The sequence below is a fragment of the Rhinatrema bivittatum genome, chromosome 19 (genome assembly GCF_901001135.1).
Source record: "Rhinatrema bivittatum chromosome 19, aRhiBiv1.1, whole genome shotgun sequence".
Classification (NCBI taxonomy): Eukaryota; Metazoa; Chordata; class Amphibia; order Gymnophiona; family Rhinatrematidae; genus Rhinatrema; species Rhinatrema bivittatum.
This window is the reverse complement of record NC_042633.1, coordinates 5,758,141-5,777,002: the sequence shown is the minus strand read 5'-3', so window position 1 is coordinate 5,777,002 and position 18,862 is coordinate 5,758,141. Positions and strand designations below refer to the sequence as shown.

At 48.7% G+C, this 18,862-nt stretch overlaps 1 protein-coding gene across 1 annotated transcript in view; it reads left to right on the top strand.

Moving 5' to 3' along the window:
• Positions 1 to 18,862, top strand: part of LOC115081094 (vomeronasal type-2 receptor 26-like) — a 94,426-nt gene that overhangs the window by 44,599 nt on the left and 30,965 nt on the right. The window contains exon 3 of the mRNA XM_029585605.1: positions 9,495 to 10,289. Within this exon, the coding sequence (XP_029441465.1) occupies positions 9,495 to 10,289 (795 nt within the window). The remainder of the gene's footprint in view (positions 1 to 9,494; positions 10,290 to 18,862) is intronic.

The window sequence follows — 18,862 nt, the reverse complement described above, 5'->3', positions numbered from 1 at the left end:
TCTGATATGTTAGTTATCGGGGGTGATTTCAACACTGTCCGGGATTCTCACTTAGATGCTTCAAAATGTCGGGGATGGGATGCGGGAGCGGGGCGGGGTCCCAATATGCTGGAATCTCAGTTACATTTGCTCGATGTCTGGAGGAAGCTGCATCCCATGGAGCGCGACTTCACGCATCTTTCTAGGGCACATGGTTCATTTGCTAGGCTTGATTACTTCCTAGTGAGTACCCATGCCTTCCACCGGGTTTTAGCGGCGGGCATTGAGAGCATAGCTGTCTCGGACCATGCCCCGGTGTGGGTGGAGGTTCGGCTTCAGGCCCCCCCCACTTCGCCACGTCATTGGCGCTACCCTTATTACTTGGCACAAGACGAGAAATTTAAGGCCTTTATTACACACTAGGGATGTGAATCGTTTTCCATATCGTCTTAACGATAGAAATCGTGTGGCAGGGCAAGAAAATCGTCTTAGGCACGATTTTTTAGTTAAAAAATCGTTAAAAATCGTTTTTTCCGATTAGTGCGCACTAACTCGAGTTAGTGCGCACTAACGGGAGTTAGTGCGCACTAACTGGGAGTTAGTGCGCACTAACTGAAAATGATACAATTTGACACTTTTCAGGTCAGTTAAGGTCAGTTTAGGAATGAATATGTATTCCTATTGGCTGCCCTCTTATTTATTCATGTTACCAAGTTTCCTACTGACAGTATATGGGGGATGGGAAATGGAAACAGTTGGTAGCTTGACAAAACAAGTAATGTGATCAGTCAATGTGACTAGAACTTGTGCCCTAACCCTGATACCAGGGGTATTGTGATCTTCCTGCACACAGTGCCCTATCCCTATTAATACCAGGAGTGTTGTGATCTTCCTGCACACAGTGCCCTATCCCTAATACCAGGGGTGTTGTGATCTTCCTGCACACAGTGCCCTATTCCTGATACTGGGGGTGTTGTGATCTTCCTGCACGCAGTGCCCTATTCCTGATACCGGGGGTGTTGTGATCTTCTTGCACACATCCCGATATCAGGGATAGGGCACTGCATGCAGGAAGATCACAACACTCCTGGTATTAATAGGGATAGGGCACTGCATGCAGGAAGATCACAACACCCCTGGTATCAGGGATAGGGCACTGTGTGCAGGAAGATCACAATACCCCGGAGGAGTGAGGGTCAGGCAGCTCCCCCCTGTCTGTGAAGCCAGCCTCTCACTAGTAATGCAGGGAGGGAGCTGTCTCAGACTTCACCATCCTCCCCCCCCCCCTTACCCACACACCATTCACTAGCTGGGACATGGGGGAAGTCAGGAGTGAGGGTCAGGCAGCTCCCCCCTGTCTGTGAAGCCAGCCTCTCACTAGTAATGCAGGGAGGGAGCTGTCTCAGACTTCACCATCCACCCCCCCCCTCACCCACACACCATTCACTAGCTGGGACATGGGGGAAGTCAGGAGTGAGGGACAGGCAGCTCCCCCCTGTCTGTGAAGCCAGCCTCTCACTAGTAATGCAGGGAGGGAGCTGTCTCAGACTTCACCATCCTCCCCCCCCCCTCACCCACACACCATTCACTAGCTGGGACATGGGGGAAGTCAGGAGTGAGGGTCAGGCAGCTCCCCCCTGTCTGTGAAGCCAGCCTCTCACTAGTAATGCAGGGAGGGAGCTGTCTCAGACTTCACCATCCTCCCCCCCCCCTCACCCACACACCATTCACTAGCTGGGACATGGGGGAAGTCAGGAGTGAGGGTCAGGCAGCTCCCCCCTGTCTGCGAAGCCAGCCTCTCACTAGTAATGCAGGGAGGGAGCTGTCTCAGACTTCACCATCCTCCCCCCCCCCCCTCACCCACACACCATTCACTAGCTGGGACATGGGGGAAGTCAGGAGTGAGGGTCAGGCAGCTCCCCCCTGTCTGTGAAGCCAGCCTCTCACTAGTAATGCAGGGAGGGAGCTGTCTCAGACTTCACCATCCACCCCCCCCTCACCCACAAACCATTCACTAGCTGGGACATGGGGGAAGTCAGGAGTGAGGGACAGGCAGCTCCCCCCTGTCTGTGAAGCCAGCCTCTCACTAGTAATGCAGGGAGGGAGCTGTCTCAGACTTCACCATCCTCCCCCCCCCCCCCCCTCACCCACACACCATTCACTAGCTGGGACATGGGGGAAGTCAGGAGTGAGGGTCAGGCAGCTCCCCCCTGTCTGTGAAGCCAGCCTCTCACTAGTAATGCAGGGAGGGAGCTGTCTCAGACTGGTATCAGGGTTAGGGCACTGTGTGCAGGAAGATCACAACACTCCTGGTATTAATAGGGATAGGGCACTGTAAGAGATGACTGTAGTAGATTGAATAAAGATCTGATGTTTCTGCTCTCCTCACACCAAACAAAAACAACACACAAGCAGAGAAGCCCTTCTTACAAAGCTGAGCTAGTGAGTTAAGTAGGAGGAAAAGTAAACATACTGGTGCCAGTGTGGCTACTTAAAAAATACACTTACCAACAATCAATTACATATATTTGAACTGTGTACAGTTCCAGCCAGGACCACCTTTCTAAAATGCACAGTGATTGGCAAATTCAACATGCACTAGCATTTCAGGTGCCTGCTAACAAAAATAATAAACAAACAAGTTCTAGTCACGTGAGTGCTGATCATTACATTACTTTTTTTGTCAAGCTTCCAACTGTTTCCATTTCACATCCCCCCAACCATATTGGTAACATCAATAGATAAGAGCACAACCAGCCAATAGGAATACATACATACATATTCATTCCTAAGTGACCTTTACTGACCTGGGAAGTGTGAACACTTTGTTTCATTTTCTGTTGGTGTTCGTTAGTTTCCAGTTCCATTTCCCATCCCCCCAACCATCACCTCAGTGGTAACCTTGGTAATATCAATAGATAAGAGGGCAGCCAGCCAATAGGAACACATATTCATTCCTAACTGACCTTCAGTGACCTGGAAAGTGTTTATTTGTATCATTTTCAGTTAGTGCGCACTAAATCGAGTTAGTGCGCACTAACGGGGGAGTTAGTGCGCACTAACTCGAGTTAGTGCGCACTAACACGATTTAACGATTTTTAACGATAAATCGTTAGAATTTCTATTGTATCGTGTTCTATAACGATTTAAGACGATATAAACATTATCGGACGATAATTTTAATCGTTGAAAAACGATTCACATCCCTATTACACACACATGGGCAGATTTTGTGGTTAACAATCAAATCCACGTATCACAACCCATTTTATTTTGGAACACTGCTAAAGCGGTCTTGCGCGGTGAGATTATATCGTACACTGCGCAACGCCGGAAAATCCTGGATCGCCGCATCCTAGCGCTGAGCTCCCAAGCTCGGGTAGCCAGAGTCCATCTAATTCAGTCTAGGTCTGCGTCTGCCCGGGCGGCCTATCTGGCTAAGCAACACGCTCTCAATGCTCTGCTACACCAAAGGGCACAGAAAAGTTACCAATATTACCAATTTAAACTCTACCAGTTTAGTAACAAGGCTGGTAAACTGATGTCCAATCTTATCAAGTCCTCGCGGGCTTGCCGCCATATCCCGGCCCTACGTACCTCTTCAGGGACAGTGGTTCATGACACCCCCTCTATTTTAACAAATTTCAGGGCCTTTTACTCCTCGCTTTACACGTCTGAGGGGTGGAATCAAATTGCTTGTCAGCGCTTTTGTGAAGGATTATCGCTCCCGCACTTGACCCCTGCAGACCGAGATAGGCTCAATGCCCCAATCTCCTCGACGGAGGTATTGGCTGCTATCCATGGCTCTAAACATTTTAAGGCACCGGGACCCGATGGCTTCACCTCGGAATTTTTCAAACTTTTAAAAGAATCGGTGTCCCAACCCCTAGCGTCGGCATTCACGGAATTAATCTCCCGAGGTTCCTTTCCTGCCCATGATAATTTGGCACATATTATATTAATACCCAAACCTGGAAAGGACCCCTTGCAAACTGAGTCCTACCGTCCCATATCTTTACTTAATTATGACCACAAATTACTGGCGAAGATCATGGCGGACAGACTAGCGACCTGTTTGCCTTATTTAGTTGGTGAGTCTCAGGCTGGTTTTGTCCGCAAACAGTATGCCTTGTCCATTATTCGCAAGATTTTGGCTGCAATGTCCATCGGCCGGAGATTGTCCCTCCCCTATCTTGCGATCAGTTTTGACGCTGAAAAAGCGTTCGATAGGGTGGAGTGGCGATACTTATTTTATGTGTTACACCGTATGGGATTTGAGGGTTTTTTTCTACAAGCCCTACAACTTCTTTATACGGACCCTAGGGCGCGTATAGTGGCCAATGGTTCCCAGTCGGCGGAGTTCGCAGTGCACCGCGGTACGAGACAGGGTTGCCCCCTCTCTCCTCTCCTTTTTCTGTTACAATTGGAGTCGCTACTAAGCGCAATTGCTGATGCCCCGGAGATTCGCGGTCTTCGAATGGATTCTGAGATCCTGAAATCCGTGGCTTTTGCGGATGACTTGCTACTTTTTATTACCCACCCCCGTTCGTCTTTGCCTCCTCTCTTACGTCTCCTTACAGCGTTTGGGACTTTTTCTGGTTTCCGATTAAACGAGGCTAAGTCTTCTGCGTTGGCATATCCACCTACTCTGCAGGCTGACTGGGGGGACTCCTTTCCCTTACAATGGGCGGGAGATACCCTTCGATATCTGGGGGTTTATTTGCCCTCGGATCCTGAACTAGTTTACCAAGCTAACGTTCCCTATATGCTGAAACACACTCAAGCCACTCTCTCTGCTTGGAAATCTCTCCCCATTTCCCTGGCGGGGCGGGTGGCACTATTCAAAATGACCCTGCTCCCCAAATGGCTATATTTGCTACAGAACTTACCATTGTTCTTGAAACGCAGGGACCTAGATCGGGTGGAGGGGGAGCTGCGTAGATTTTTGTGGAGAGGGGGGAAATCCAGATTGCCTCTCCGCTGGCTCCAGAATTCTTGGGGGGGGGGAGGACTGGGGGTGCCTAACCTGGCCCACTACAACCTAGCTTGTAATATGCGGCTTCTTCGCAACTGGTTGAAGGGCTCCTCGCATTATGCCCCACTTTCGATTGATCGGACATTACTCTACCCGTGGGCTCCTTCTTATATCTTGCAGGCTACCGCGGGCCGGCTTCCTTCGTTCCTCTTGCACTCAGCCCTCACCCAGCCGCTACGGCAATCTTGGAGGCGCCTTACCAAACTCTTGCATATCCCTCATACTTGTGCATCTTTTTTACCGATCAGGGGGAATGCGGACTTTCAGCCCGGTACCCAATCGGCTGCGTTTAGGGTCTGGGAGGCTAGGGGGGTGATATACTTAGGTCACCTGTGGAACTCGGAGGGGGAGTTACTGCGGTTTACTGATTTTCAAACTCTTTATGGTCTCCGTCCCACTCACACGATTTCATACTTACAAGTTCATCACTACCTCCGGTCCCTGCCCCCGGCAACCAAGGATATTGCTACGTTTAAGACCCTAGATGTGATGTTTCAGTTCACCGCTGACAAGGCCCTTACTATTTCCCATTATTATAGGCTTTTACAACGGGATGCCCAGGTTGATGTATGTGCTTCCTTGGTGGATCGATGGCATAAAGATGGTGAGTTTCAACTCACCGGTTTTATTTTGCGTGTCTGCTTTCGGCGCATAGCCCGGATCTCTACCAACATGTACTTTAGGGAGATGCAATACAAGTTCTTGACCCGGGCCTACATATCACCTCAGAGGGCTCATCAATTGTCGATAGCCCTCACGCCCTTTTGTACTCGCTGTTCCGGAATCGTGGGTAGTTTGTCTCACATTTTTTGGACCTGCCCCGCGATCCACGGATTTTGGCGTAAGATTGCGGACTATTTAACAGACTTGCTTGATGTGGTGTTGCCCTTCTCCCCACTGTGGTTTTTATTTGGTTGCATCTCCCCGCTTCGAGTTAGAGATCCTGGCTCGCGCCTTTTGTTTCAGAAGGCGACTTTGGTGGGGAAGAAGGCGATCCTTTTGGTCTGGTGGTCTCAGGAGGCGCCATCCTTCTGGACTTGGCGAAATCAGCTACATGCGATGATGACCATGGAAAGTATGGCGGCACGAGGTTCTCCCCATCGACGACGACGCTTCGCATCCATCTGGGGTCCATACCTGCAATCTCTGCCACATCGTGCGAGGAGTATGGTTCTGAATGATTGACCGGTTTCTGCTCACTGACTGTCTGATCCCTCTAGCAGGCTACATTTGGGTTCCCCACACGATTCTTCCTTATTGTATTTGTTACTGGGGGGGGGGGGAATGGGGGGGTTGGGGGGAGGGTATGGTTCTCTGTGGGGGTTACAGTGATTTCATGTTGGGTTTGTTGCTCAGGAGAGAGATCTGACTACACTCTCTCTTGTGATGTTCTGTTTCTATATAAAAACCTAATAAAAATGTTTAAACATAAAAAAAAAAAATTATGCAAATGACTTGCGCGCAGAAATCCACACACGTACGGAAAAGTGCGCGTACCTAAGCGCGGTAAGGGCCTATGTAATAGCAGCCGCATCCACGCTCAAAACCCGCGCCGATAATCCACGCATAAAAGCGAGTGAGCGAACGAACGGGTTTCCGTATTAAGTGAAAGTAGGACCCTGGAAAGTATTTTTAATGTTTCAATTAACTGTGCTGCAGAAAACATGGCAAATATTTTCATGGATGCAAATTCACAAAATCTTGCTGCTGTCCGCCCAGGGAAGCGCCTATCTCGGATGCCGTGAAAAGCTGGTCGCTCAAAAGCCAAGATAAGCACTTAGCCAGGCACTTATCAGGCCGCTCATGCTCTGTTTGTGGCAGAACAATCTGCACGACCAGGCTTCCAGAAAGGCGCCTAGCTACCATTGCCCCTCGGGTTCGACCAAGTAAGTGCCTAGCTCAGCACCCGAGCGGCAACGGTAGCTAGGCACCTTTCTGGGCACCTGACAACATACATTCGCAACCCAGTAAAGCCCTAGCTTTTCTGGGCGCCTAGTTACCGTTGCCGCTCGGGCACTGAGCTAGGCGCTTATTTGGTCGCATTCTGATGCCCAGAAAAGCGCCTAGCTAAGCTGGCCACATCAGGCCATAGGGGGCGAAGTCTGAAGAATAGGCAAGGGTCGAGGCAGGCAGCAGGCAAGTTGAGGTTTGGTTCCAGGTTGAGTTTGAGCAAGTGGCAGGAAAGGCAAGATCTCAGGACAAAGTCAAGGCATGTGACAAACAGGGCATGGATTCAACGCTTAAAGACTCAGGTCACGCTGGAAAAGGACCAGCGTGACCAGGCATCATCCAACAGAGAGCATTTTTATTCAGTATGCCTGAACAACAGAAACATCATCAGGGTGAGCCACAGGAAGTCCAGGGTGCTGGCCCTATAAAACCAGGAAATAAACAGAGGCTAAGGCAAGCAGGAAGCAGACAAGGAGCTGATGTCAGAGACTGCCAGAACTCTCACAGGTGCTAGAAAACAATGCAGGCGATATGTTACAAAAGGGGTTGGAATTGGGAGTGAAGGGAGAAGAATATGAGGGACAGCCAGAGGAATGATAATCCTTAATAGTAAGAGCAAGATGCTTGCAACCCCCCTTCCCATCCCCACCCCTATTCCTGGATGACTGAAAGTTGCAGGACCCTGATGGCTGGCCCAATTAGTCACTTATGATTTCAGTCGTCATTATTGGCCAGGATGAGTTGGTGCTCCATCCCAATAGACATGCTGAAAAAACATTCCAGTTCCTGGATTCAAGTCCCCAAGGATGGCATCAAAGCTCTTTATTAACCTGTTCAAGCAGATCTAATAGTTACATTTATGGGAGTATCAGCAGAAATTATCCCAGATGCACAGAATGCAAGACTGGAAGCAGATAATCTTCTCTCTTGTGATAGTGTTTACAGCAAAAACTACATCTCCATGTAGTTTTTGCTGTAAACACTATCACAAGAGAGAAGATTATCTGCTTCCAGTCTTGCATTCTGTGCATCTGGGATAATTTCTGCTGATACTCCCATAAATGTAACTATTAGATCTGCTAGGAAAGAAGTGCTTAAATCAGGGCATCTCAGACCTTTCCTGGGGACCCCACAGCCTGTTGGAGACCCCGGCATGCCGCGAACGGAGCGCGTCCCGTGGCACACGCTCCGTTTGCGGCGAAGATGAAGGCCCGGGTGCGCCGATCACGGCACAGGGAGGCCTTCCCTTTTCGCCTCGAATGGCGCACTGGGCCTTCCTCCTCGCCGCGAACAGAGCGTGTGCTGCGGGACGCGCTCTGTTCGCGGCATGCCGGGGTCTCCTCTGCTATATACTGCCTCTCCCGCGATGGCCGCTGTCCTTCCTACCTGTGCCGTGTTTGAACCGCCTGCGCCACCTATTGGTGGGCTGGGAAACTCAATGCCACTCGAAATTAGACTGCAGAGAAAGTTTAAACTTTTCAAAGTAAGTCTAAAAACCTGGCTTTTTAAATAGGCTTTTTATAAGGAGAACGAAGAAAACAAATGAGCGCATAAGTAAGCACCAAGCAATCAGTTTTTAAAAATTTTCTTTCTATCTCCTAATACATATTAGAGTGTTAAATGTATTATAGGAACCGTAAAGAAGTTTTTTCAACCAACATATAAGCAAAATCAACACATAGCTTTTTACAATATAAAAAACATGTTCCTGTTCACTAATGGCACATCTATAATATGTAATTTATAATCAACTTTTAATACTATTTGTACCTTTTTGTAAACTGTTGTGATGGTGAGTTAACTTAACGATGGTATAGAAAAGATTTTAAATAAATAAATAAATATTATAGTGCCATCTATCGGCGGGCTTTGGAACATCCGCAATCACTGACGGACACACTCCAAGCCCGATATCTTATGGATAATATTAATCCGAACAATGATCTGCTGGGAATAACATTTAAACTACACAATCCCCCCCCCCCCCCCCCCCCCCCCCCCCCCCCCGAACTCTCAGATCACAGAACCATAAGAAATTCTCCTTTAGTGCAAACTAGAGAGAGAGTGATATCAATGGCTGGCCCAAAACTATGGAACTCCATGCCAGAGGAACTATGAACAATAACAGATGAAGAAGACATTTAAGAACGAGTTGAAATCATGGCTATTCAAAAATGCCTACGGTTTGACAGAAATCTCCAGTTCTCCTTGACTCAGATATCCAAAATTTCTCTTGAACAATACCCCTCCACTCTAACCTCCCCCTATAAATCAGATTTCATTTTGTATGTCTGCCTTTGAAATACACTCTTTATTGATGAATGTTTACCTATTTTACTAACTGTATGCTACCTTTGTAACACATCATATATTTATGAGTATCTAACCTGTACACTGTTGTGAACTAATGATTCTCACATGGAATGATGGTATAGAAAACACCCAAATAAATAAATAAATAAATAAACAAACTAAATATTAGCTCACAATGGTAAAGCTGATGATGCATTCATTATTCTTTTCTCAACAGATCAGTTTCATCTCGAAGAATCTCTTTTTGAGTGACTCAGTGAAGTTTCCTTATTTCTACCGGACTGTTCCCAGTGAGCTAATCCTCTGTGCTGGGATAGTTAGGGTGCTGAAGCATTTTGGCTGGACCTGGGTTGGTATCATTGCCTCTGACGATGACAGCAGCTTGAAAGCTGTCCAGATCCTAAAGGAAGGGATTGAGCAGAACGGGGGCTGCACAGAATTCATGGAAACCTTCAGTCACACTACTGTCATGTCAGTTGAGAAGAAACATAAAATATCTGAGACTATCTCTGCATCATCAACTAATGTGATTATTTTCTACTGTAGCAAAGAGTATTTATGGACTCTACATGGGAACATAGACTTTATGAAGATACCTGGTAAGGTTTGGATATTCATAAATGAAATGGACTTTTCATCTTCTTATTCAATGGAAATGGATATAAAGAACAACATCTTGGTATTCAATGTGGTAAAGAAGAGTATTCCAAGCTTTTTGAAATTTGTCCGTGAGGTGAATCCTATCCTGCTTCCAGATGATTACAGTGACTTTTGGTGGATGAACCTGTGTGGCAGTCGGTGCCCCCAAAGCATCAGAAGATCTTGCAGCACTAATAAAACATTCCCCGATATGTATCATTGTTACGACAAATACCTTGGGAGCAGCTATAGTGTATACAATGCGGTGTACGCCCTGGCACACGCACTGCATGACATGGTCATGGCCGCCTCTGGAAATGACACCACTTCGCGTGGAGAAAGTTGGAGATTTTTGGATCGTTTGCCATGGAAGGTAATTTCATTTGATTGGGGAATGTTTAGTTCAGAAAAAAAGCAGTGTCATACCCTGGCACAATGTGAAAGGAAAGCTTTCATTGGAGGAGGAGGCAGAGTGCTGTGGAGACTCGATGGCCACACAGATGCTCAGTCCCCATGACCTCAGAGTGCTGCTCAGCCTTGGCAACTCTGCCAGAAGAGAAGCTGAGGTAGGAGGGAGGAGGAGATATTAAATTCACTCTCAGCTGGCAGGATAAAAGGAGAGACAGTTACTTCATATGACAGAAAGGAGGTTAAGCAGTGACAGCACACAGGTGGTAAGGAAGTGAAGGTCTATATTTATTTATTTATTTATTTGAAAAATTAATTATTCACATTATGAGGCGGCATGAATGTTCTTAATCTGCTTATTAAAGTAAATATGATTTAATAATTGAATATTCCATTTTTGGAATATGCTCCTATGCCTAAAGCAGTAAATGTACCATTAATATTTGGTATTTTGCCTCTTGGTTTCTGTGAAGCTGAAATTTGTTGTTTGTAATTTATTTTGTTTTTATTATGTATGTATTCTTGTATATCGCTTAGGTCTTGTTAAGTGTTAGGCGATTAATACATTTTAATAAATGAAAATGAAATGAATTATTCGCTCCACTACAAGGTACTCAGATTAAGGAACAAATCAATGTAAAACACGAGCCAGGCCTGAACCTCAGAGCTCACATGGGGCTGTTTCCAAGACAGCAGGATATTGAACTTGAACGGAAGAGTACAAATATGTAAAGAAGATCTGATAAGTCCCACCAAATAATATTAGGCAAATAAAATTATGTAACTAATACAATCAGTTAAACACCCTCCTCTCACAGGCTAGATTTCAGGCCTTGAATAAAGTTACCCTAATCAAATGCTAAAATATACTAAAAACCCCTTGCTGACTGGGCCTAGTGGTCGATATATCAGGCATGTAAGTCAGCAAAAGAAGCCTAGAAGACTGAGCCCGGAGGAAGCTGGCAAAGGCCTCAGGATGAACAGGAAGAGGCCCGGCAGAAAGGCCAGCCTAGAGGAAGCCAACTCTCTACTAGGGATGGATGTGCACTTGTTTGAAACAAAATAGGAAGTCTCAGCAGCATTTCCTATTTCATTCTATGAGGTTTTAAAAAATGAAATGGAAGCAGGGCTTAATTTGTAGATAAAAAGGAAGTGGATCTATGGAGCTGGTGGGGGCGGGAGGGTGTCTGGGACAGGTGCGATGTGTGTGATGGGTTGGGGCCAGGTCTGGTTGTGAACGCTATCTCCCAAACACACATACATTATTACAAACATGGAGCTGAAGACACTCTTCTTCCTTTTCACCCCAGAAATCCGGTAGCTGTTCTTCTCCCTCCAAAACTGATTTATACCCTCAGCTGTGCTCCCCTTCCTCAGGTCCTTGAAAAAAGGCGGCAAAAATTAGTGACACAAGAAAAAGGCATTGAATTAGCACAGTTTGTATCTGTTCTGTACGCTGAAGGATCACATCCCTCCTCCTGTTGTCTGCACATTAGGATGAGCATACCTGGGAACTTTTGACTTCCAGTCACCCTGAGATTACCATGGATTAGCAGGGGGGGGGGGGAGAGGGGTTAACGGGGTGAGGGCAACTGCACAGTTGGACCGGATGCTCACAAATTTGCTCTCATAAGCACTCTTACATGTTCACACTTACTTTCACTGCGCATTCTCTCACTCTCACATGTCCATTTACACCTTTACTTCTGCCATTCTCCCACCACCACACACACACACACACACACACACACACACTCACTCACTCACCTCTCCCTCTTCCATACACACATGCCCACTCACTTTCACACCCATGCTCAGTTACACTCAGCTCTCTCCTACTCACCTACATAAACTCTCAGATCTCTTCTTCCTACACAAATACACCCTCACTCTCACAGAGATGCTCATTCATTCTCTCCCCCCCCCCTTTCAAAACACACTAGCAACAGCAGATTCTAACGTGGGCTCCTGGAGCAGCAGCAGCCTCTTCCTTCTCCTCCCGTGCTGCAGACGTGGATGCTGCCTGTTTCTTACTCCTCGTTTGATGCACGGGCAGGAAATCGCAATGTCGATTGGCCAAGGCAAACAGGATGGGGCGGGCAAGTGGCTGGATACAGGAAACAGGCTGTGCAGGAGCAGGTGGTGTCACGAGGAAGTGAAGTTAACAGTTAAAAAGGTCCGGAGATGGTAGAAATCACAGTCGAGTTCCTCCTTTTTCAGCCGCGCAAGACCAATGACGATCCTTTCTTCTTTCCGGGTCCAAGCAGATTGATTTCGCTGCAGCACCCGGAGATTTCCGGTATTGGCCCGGAGACCCGGTAATTCTGTTAGAATTCCGGAGTCTCCGGGCCAAATCCGGAGAGTTCCCAGGTATGAGGATGGGAAGGAAGGCCTGAATTAGGGAGCAGAGTGGCAGCTTTTTGCTCTGTCTCTCCAAGCTCACCTCCCCTTTCCCTGTAGGCTGGAACTCGTGCTGTTCTGCCTCTTAAATGTGAAAAGGTGGAACTCGGTTCCCCTACAGATTAAGCCAAATAGAAAAAAAAAACATTGAAATTTTGTTGGGTTTACTTTCATTTCATTTTAAAATATATAAAAAGAAAACAGTCTCCAGGGAAGACCATATACTTCTCAGAGGGCTCCCTGGGTCTGACCCAGGGCTCAGCAACTGGAACCTTTAATTCCCTCCACACCCAAGAAGTACTGAGGGATGGGAATCATCCTGGCCCCAACTTACCTTGTCAGCGAGGATCCGGATGGGCAGGAATGATGTGCACTCACTTCCTGCCCTGATATTATTCACATGGCTGGCAATCGTTGTGGACAGCCCTGTGACCGGCGTAATAGTGTGACGTCAAAACGTTGCCAGCCAACCCAGTGCCATATTGTGACATCTAAAAGACGACAGTTGGCCCAGCGACATAGTGTGACATTCAAAATGTCACACTGTGTCGCTGGGCCAATCGGCTCCATTTTCTTTAGCAGCTAAATATTTGTAAGACCGTACAAGAAAATGGCACAGGTTGGTCCTGACAAGGTGCCAATTTCACGTCACACTTTGGTGCTGAGCTGGTCATCATCATTTTGATGTCACACTATTGTGCAAGTCTAAGGGCTGGCCAGTGCCATTGCTGGCCATGTGGATGATATCGGTGTAGGAGCTGAGTGAGAAAACCTCCTGCTTATCTAAATTCCCATGGATGGGTAACTGGGGACCAGGGTGGTTCCCGCCCCTCACATTGTTTTGGGAAGGTGAGGGGGTACATTGGGGCCTGGGCAAGACCCGTTACTTTTTATGTTTGGAGTTTTTTGTAACGTTCCTTTTATTTTTGCAAAGAAATAGAAATGAAATAAACATTCAACAAAACAAAACCCAGGGGAAAAAAAATCCAAAATGAAAATAAAATCATAATTTTGAGGCTGCACAGCCCTACTCTCTACCTTGCAACCAGAAATATTATGCTCTACCATCTGCGGGCTACCACAGACTACCGCTCTCACCTCTACCCTGGTCCAAGGCAGCTATCCAGTGCACGTGACAGGAACACCGCCACCCGATGCGGCAGCCTGCTGCCAGTACTCGCAGCAGGGAAGCTGCCGATGGTTCCTGATGCGGTGCATCCTCCTTAGGTGCACTCGTGCGCCCCTTGCCTAAATTTAAAGGTACTTGTGGCAGGAAAAGCCCCGTGGCCCCTCCTGATGAGGTCACAAGTCCTGGCCTTAAAAGGCCTTTGCTCCCTGCAACCAGCGCCTCGGCAATAGGTTGACTACCTTGGGTAGAACAAGTTGCCTCAGCGTGTTCCTGGTCTTTGTTCCTGTGTTCCTGGTCTTCGTTCCTGTGTTCCTGGTAGTCCCTGATCTTCTTTTCTGAGTTCTTCATCTTCATCTTGTGGTCACTCTTCAGTTCTTCGTCTTTGTCCTGTGGTCAGTCTTCAGTTCTTCAGTGTCTTCACTTGCCTGCTTGTGCTGTTCCTCAGCTCCCTGCCTGCCTATCTGTCTTGTCTTCACATGGTTTTGACTTTGGCCTGCTTGACACTTGGCTACGATTGAACTCTGCCTGCCACGGACCACTGCCTGACTCTCGACCACACCTGAATGTGGCCTGCCTTGACCACTGCTTGTCTCTGACTACACCTGTACCTAGTCTGCCCCGGACCCTGGCCTGTTCCATGAACTTCCACTTTGTCAACAAAGGCCCGCGCTAAGTCCTTCTGTCTCCGGCACCCAAGGGCTCAACCTAAGGGGAAAGAGGGCTGGTTCAGGTGAAGCTTCAGTTGGGCCTCCAGCCAGCTCTGCCAACTGATGGTGGGGACCTGCAGGGCTTTTTCCTACAGGTTGCGCCAACTCCACCTCAGTCCAAGGTTCACACCCACAACAGAAATCCCCGAGATCAGCAGGGAGCCTTCTTTCCTTTAGATCCTAGTAACAGCGCAACAAAATGCTCAGCTGGCTAGGGATGGGCATTCATTTTCTAACAATATTTATTTATTTATTTATAGATAAACATTTGATCTTCCACTTTATACTATTCTCAATCCAGATTACAATCAAACATATAAGAAATATTCCTTGCACTTGTGTCTCAGTGTGCAGTAGCATGGAAACAATCATGAAGGGGTGATGTATACTGTATACAGCTATAGATGGAGGTAAAAAGGGATTTGTAATCGGTCATCTTACATTAGCAGATAATGGGGCAACAAGCAGAGTTTAATTAGGAAAATTAGGGAGCCAGGATAGCGAAATGTGAATTGAATTGATCTCATGGTGAAGTCCAGGAAGCCAGCTTTTAGCTGGCTAAGTCATTATCTGGGGGTGCTGCAGGGCGGTCCTAAGTTATCCTTGAAACTTAGATGATTTTCTGATGCATCTGGCTAAATTAGCCAGATAACAAGTCACTTATCTGAATACCATCAAAAGATATACATTTAGGTGGTATTGTTTAGAGAAAAATATTAATAATGAGCAACCTGTTATATGAGTCCCACTCCCACCCCTGGACCAAACCCCTTCCATCCCCTGCCACATTTTAAAACATGTGGTTGGACTCCTCTTTTGTTGGTCCTTTACCAATTCCTCAGAAAACGTGCCAGTGCCAGTCCTCTTCCTCGCCCCCCCCCCATCCCCCCCCAACTCTACCAGTACCTAAAAAAGCTATTTCTTCACCCCTCCTGCAACCCGGACCCAGCGCTTCTAGCATTGCTGTGTGCGTCTGGTGGGGGAGTTCTTAAGAGGCTGGAGCTGGGCTCCGGGTTTGAGATAATGCGCATAGTCAAAAATAGCTGCATTGTTTTTGTGGGAAAGAGAGCGCATAGAAGAAGCAGGCTCAGATCTCTGGGTATTTTTCTCTTTCACAACTTTCCAACTGGAAGGGCGTCTCTACTTTCACTTTGAAAACTGGTAGAAAGGGGAAACAGTTTTTCTTTTACATATGCTTGAAAGTAATTGTGTAAAAATTGTTTAAAACCTACTGAGGTCAATATTCAAAGCGCATTCAGTGCTATTTATCTGCATAAGTAGAGCTCATGCGGTTAGGCAGCAGCTGCTGAATATGTGGCTACCACTTAACCGCATAAGTCACCGCACGATCATGAATTTGGAGATTGTGGAATAGAAAACACAGTAAATAAGTAAATCAATAAAATACGGTTAAAAAATTAGCCACATAAGTTGTGGGCATTTAGTGAGCGGATTGGGGCAGAACGAGTTAGCTGCTTAACATATGCAGCTAACTACTGATATTCGATCTGAGCTGCAGAAGATATGTTGAACAGGCTCGGTGGCGCGCGCAAGCCCCGGGACGCGCGTAAGTCCCGGGGCTTTCCTGGGGGGCATGTTGGGGGCGTGTCACGGCAGCTTGTCATTCGTGGGTGGGGCCGCGGGCGTGGTTCCGGCCCGGGGGCATGGCCGAGGCCTCCGAAACAGCTCCTGGGCCGGGGAATCATGCGCCGGCCGGCTGGCAGGCGTAACTTTTAAAACAAAGGTGGGGGGGGCTTAGATAGGGCTGGGGGGGGGGGGGTTAGGTAGGGGAAGGGAGGAGAAGGTGCAGGGGGAGGGTGGAAGGAAAGTTCCCTCCGAGGCCACTCCGATTTCAGAGTGGCCTCAGAGGGAACGGAGGCAGGCTGTGCCTACCCCAGATTTTAAAGGATACGCGCGGCTACGCACGTATCTATTAAAATCTAGCGTACTTTTATTTGCGCCTGGTGCGCGAAGAAAAGTACGCGCGGGCGTACTTTTATAAAATCTACCCCTATGTTGCGGTCCCGGTCGCTAGGCTAGCGACCGGGTCCTTACCTTCTCGCCAGCTCCCCCATGCCCGCCATGTCCCGCTGCATCCAGGGCCGACCCGACCGCGTGGCAGCGACTCTCCCCACGTGGAGACGCCGCTGAGGCCCGTGCCTGACTCCTCCCCCCGCTGGGGAATGCGCGCGTGCGCGAAGAGGCTGCCTTTGTAGGTCCAGCACCCGGAAGTGCTGAACCGTACTGTTGTTGACGTCAGAAGCCGGCTGGCTATTTAAGCCGGTGTCTGCCTCCCTTGCTTTGCCTTTGCAACGAGGTCGCTCCTTTGAGTGCTTAGTTGCTTCCAGCTCTGGTTCCCGCTTGTTCCAGCCGTGCCTTGCTTCCAGCTCTGGTTCCCGCTTGTTCCAGCCGTGCCTTGCTTCCAGCTCTGGTTCCCGCTTGTTCCAGCCGTGCCTTGCTTCCAGCTCTGGTTCCCGCTTGTTCCAGCTGTGCCTTGCTTCCAGCTCTGGTTCCCGCTTGTCCAGCCATGCCTTGCTTCCAGCTCTGGTTCCCGCTTGTTCCAGCCGTGCCTTGCTTCCAGCTCTGGTTCCCGCTTGTTCCAGCCGTGCCTTGCTTCCAGCTCTGGTTCCCGCTTGTTCCAGCCGTGCCTTGCTTCCAGCTCTGGTTCCTGCTTGTCCAGCCGTGCCTTGCTTCCAGCTCTGGTTCCAGCTGTCCCAACCGTGCCTTGACTCCAGCTCCGGTTCCATGTTCTCCTTGCCTTCAGCCAGCCACGACCTTCGGACTTCCTCACGATTCTCCTTGTCTTCAGCCAGCCACGATCTTCGGACTTCCTCACGATTCTCCTTGTCTTCAGCCAGCCACGACCTTCGGACTTCCTCACGATTCTTCTTGACTTCAGCCAGCCACGACCTTCGGACTTCTTCACGATTCTCCTAAGTCCCAGCGACTCGGACCCCTACGGGCTTCTCCTGGGGGGGTCTCGGGTTTCCAGGGCGAAGACTTCACCAATCCGCTCCAGCTAGGGTCCGCCTCCCGGCTCATTAACAACTATTGGACTTTGTCTCTAATCAGCCGGCCCAAGGGTCCACTATTGACTCTCTCCATAACAGTTTGCAAAGGCCATGGACTCGGCGGACTCCTCTCCCATGCAGGCCAGTCCCGGTATAGCCCAAAGAATCCAGCAACAACAGCAATGCCTGGAGGTCTTGGCAGCTACGGTGGATCGGCTAGCCAGCTGGTTGGACGCTAATCCTCCAGAGGTGGTACAACCCCCACCTCCGCCTGTGCCTCCGACTCCCGTGCAGACTCAACTTCCGGCGCCCACATGTTACTCCGGGGATGCCAAATCGTGTAGGGCAATTCTGAATCAATGCTTCATCCGCTTCACCTTGTTACCGGGGCAGTTCCCTTCTGATGCCGTCAAGGTGGCATATATTTTGTCACGGCTCGATGGGAAGGCCATGCTTTGGGCCTCACCCATGTGGGAGAATCAAGACGCCATGCTTCACAATTTGCAGGATTTTGTGACTCATTTTAAACAAACTTTTGATGAACCAGCTCGTATGACTACCGCTACCACTGAGATCCTGAAGCTAAGACAAGGGTCCCGTTCTCTGGCGGATTACGCCATTGAATTCCGCACTCTGGCTATGGAACTCGGCTGGCAGGATGACTGCTTGCGAGGTATTTTCCTGGAAGGACTCGCAGGGCTTATCAAAGATGAATTGATGGCCCGGGATGTTCCACCCACCCTGAATGGGGCAATAGATCTGGCAGGGAAGATTGACTGACGTCTGCAACAGCGGGCCAAGGAGGGCCGAGTCCTTCGCCGGCCAGTTTCGCTGGCACCCTCCTTCTCCCGATCTCTGACTGCACCTCACAAGACACAATCCACTACCAGCAACTCCTCGGATGAACCCATGCAACTTGGGCGGGCGCCTCTGACCGAGGAAGAGAAGAGACGACGCCGCACCCAAGGGCTCTGCCTGTATTGTGGTACCAAGGGTCATTTCTTGGGTCAATGTCCAGCGAGACCGGGAAATGGTCAAGTCTAGGGAGAGATGAGGAGATTTCCCTAGGCTGTATTAATGCCTCTCCTCAATGTACGGTCCCTATAGCCTTAGAGTATCCCGGAGGCTCCTTCCAGACTCTTGCATTTATTGATTCCGGAGCCGGTGGGAATTTTATCCTGGAGGAACTGGTACGCCAACTGGGACTACCTACAAAGCGCCGGATACCTCCATTACGAGTTACCTCCATCCGGGGAACCCCCCTACCTGGTTACATTTCTGAAACCACGAT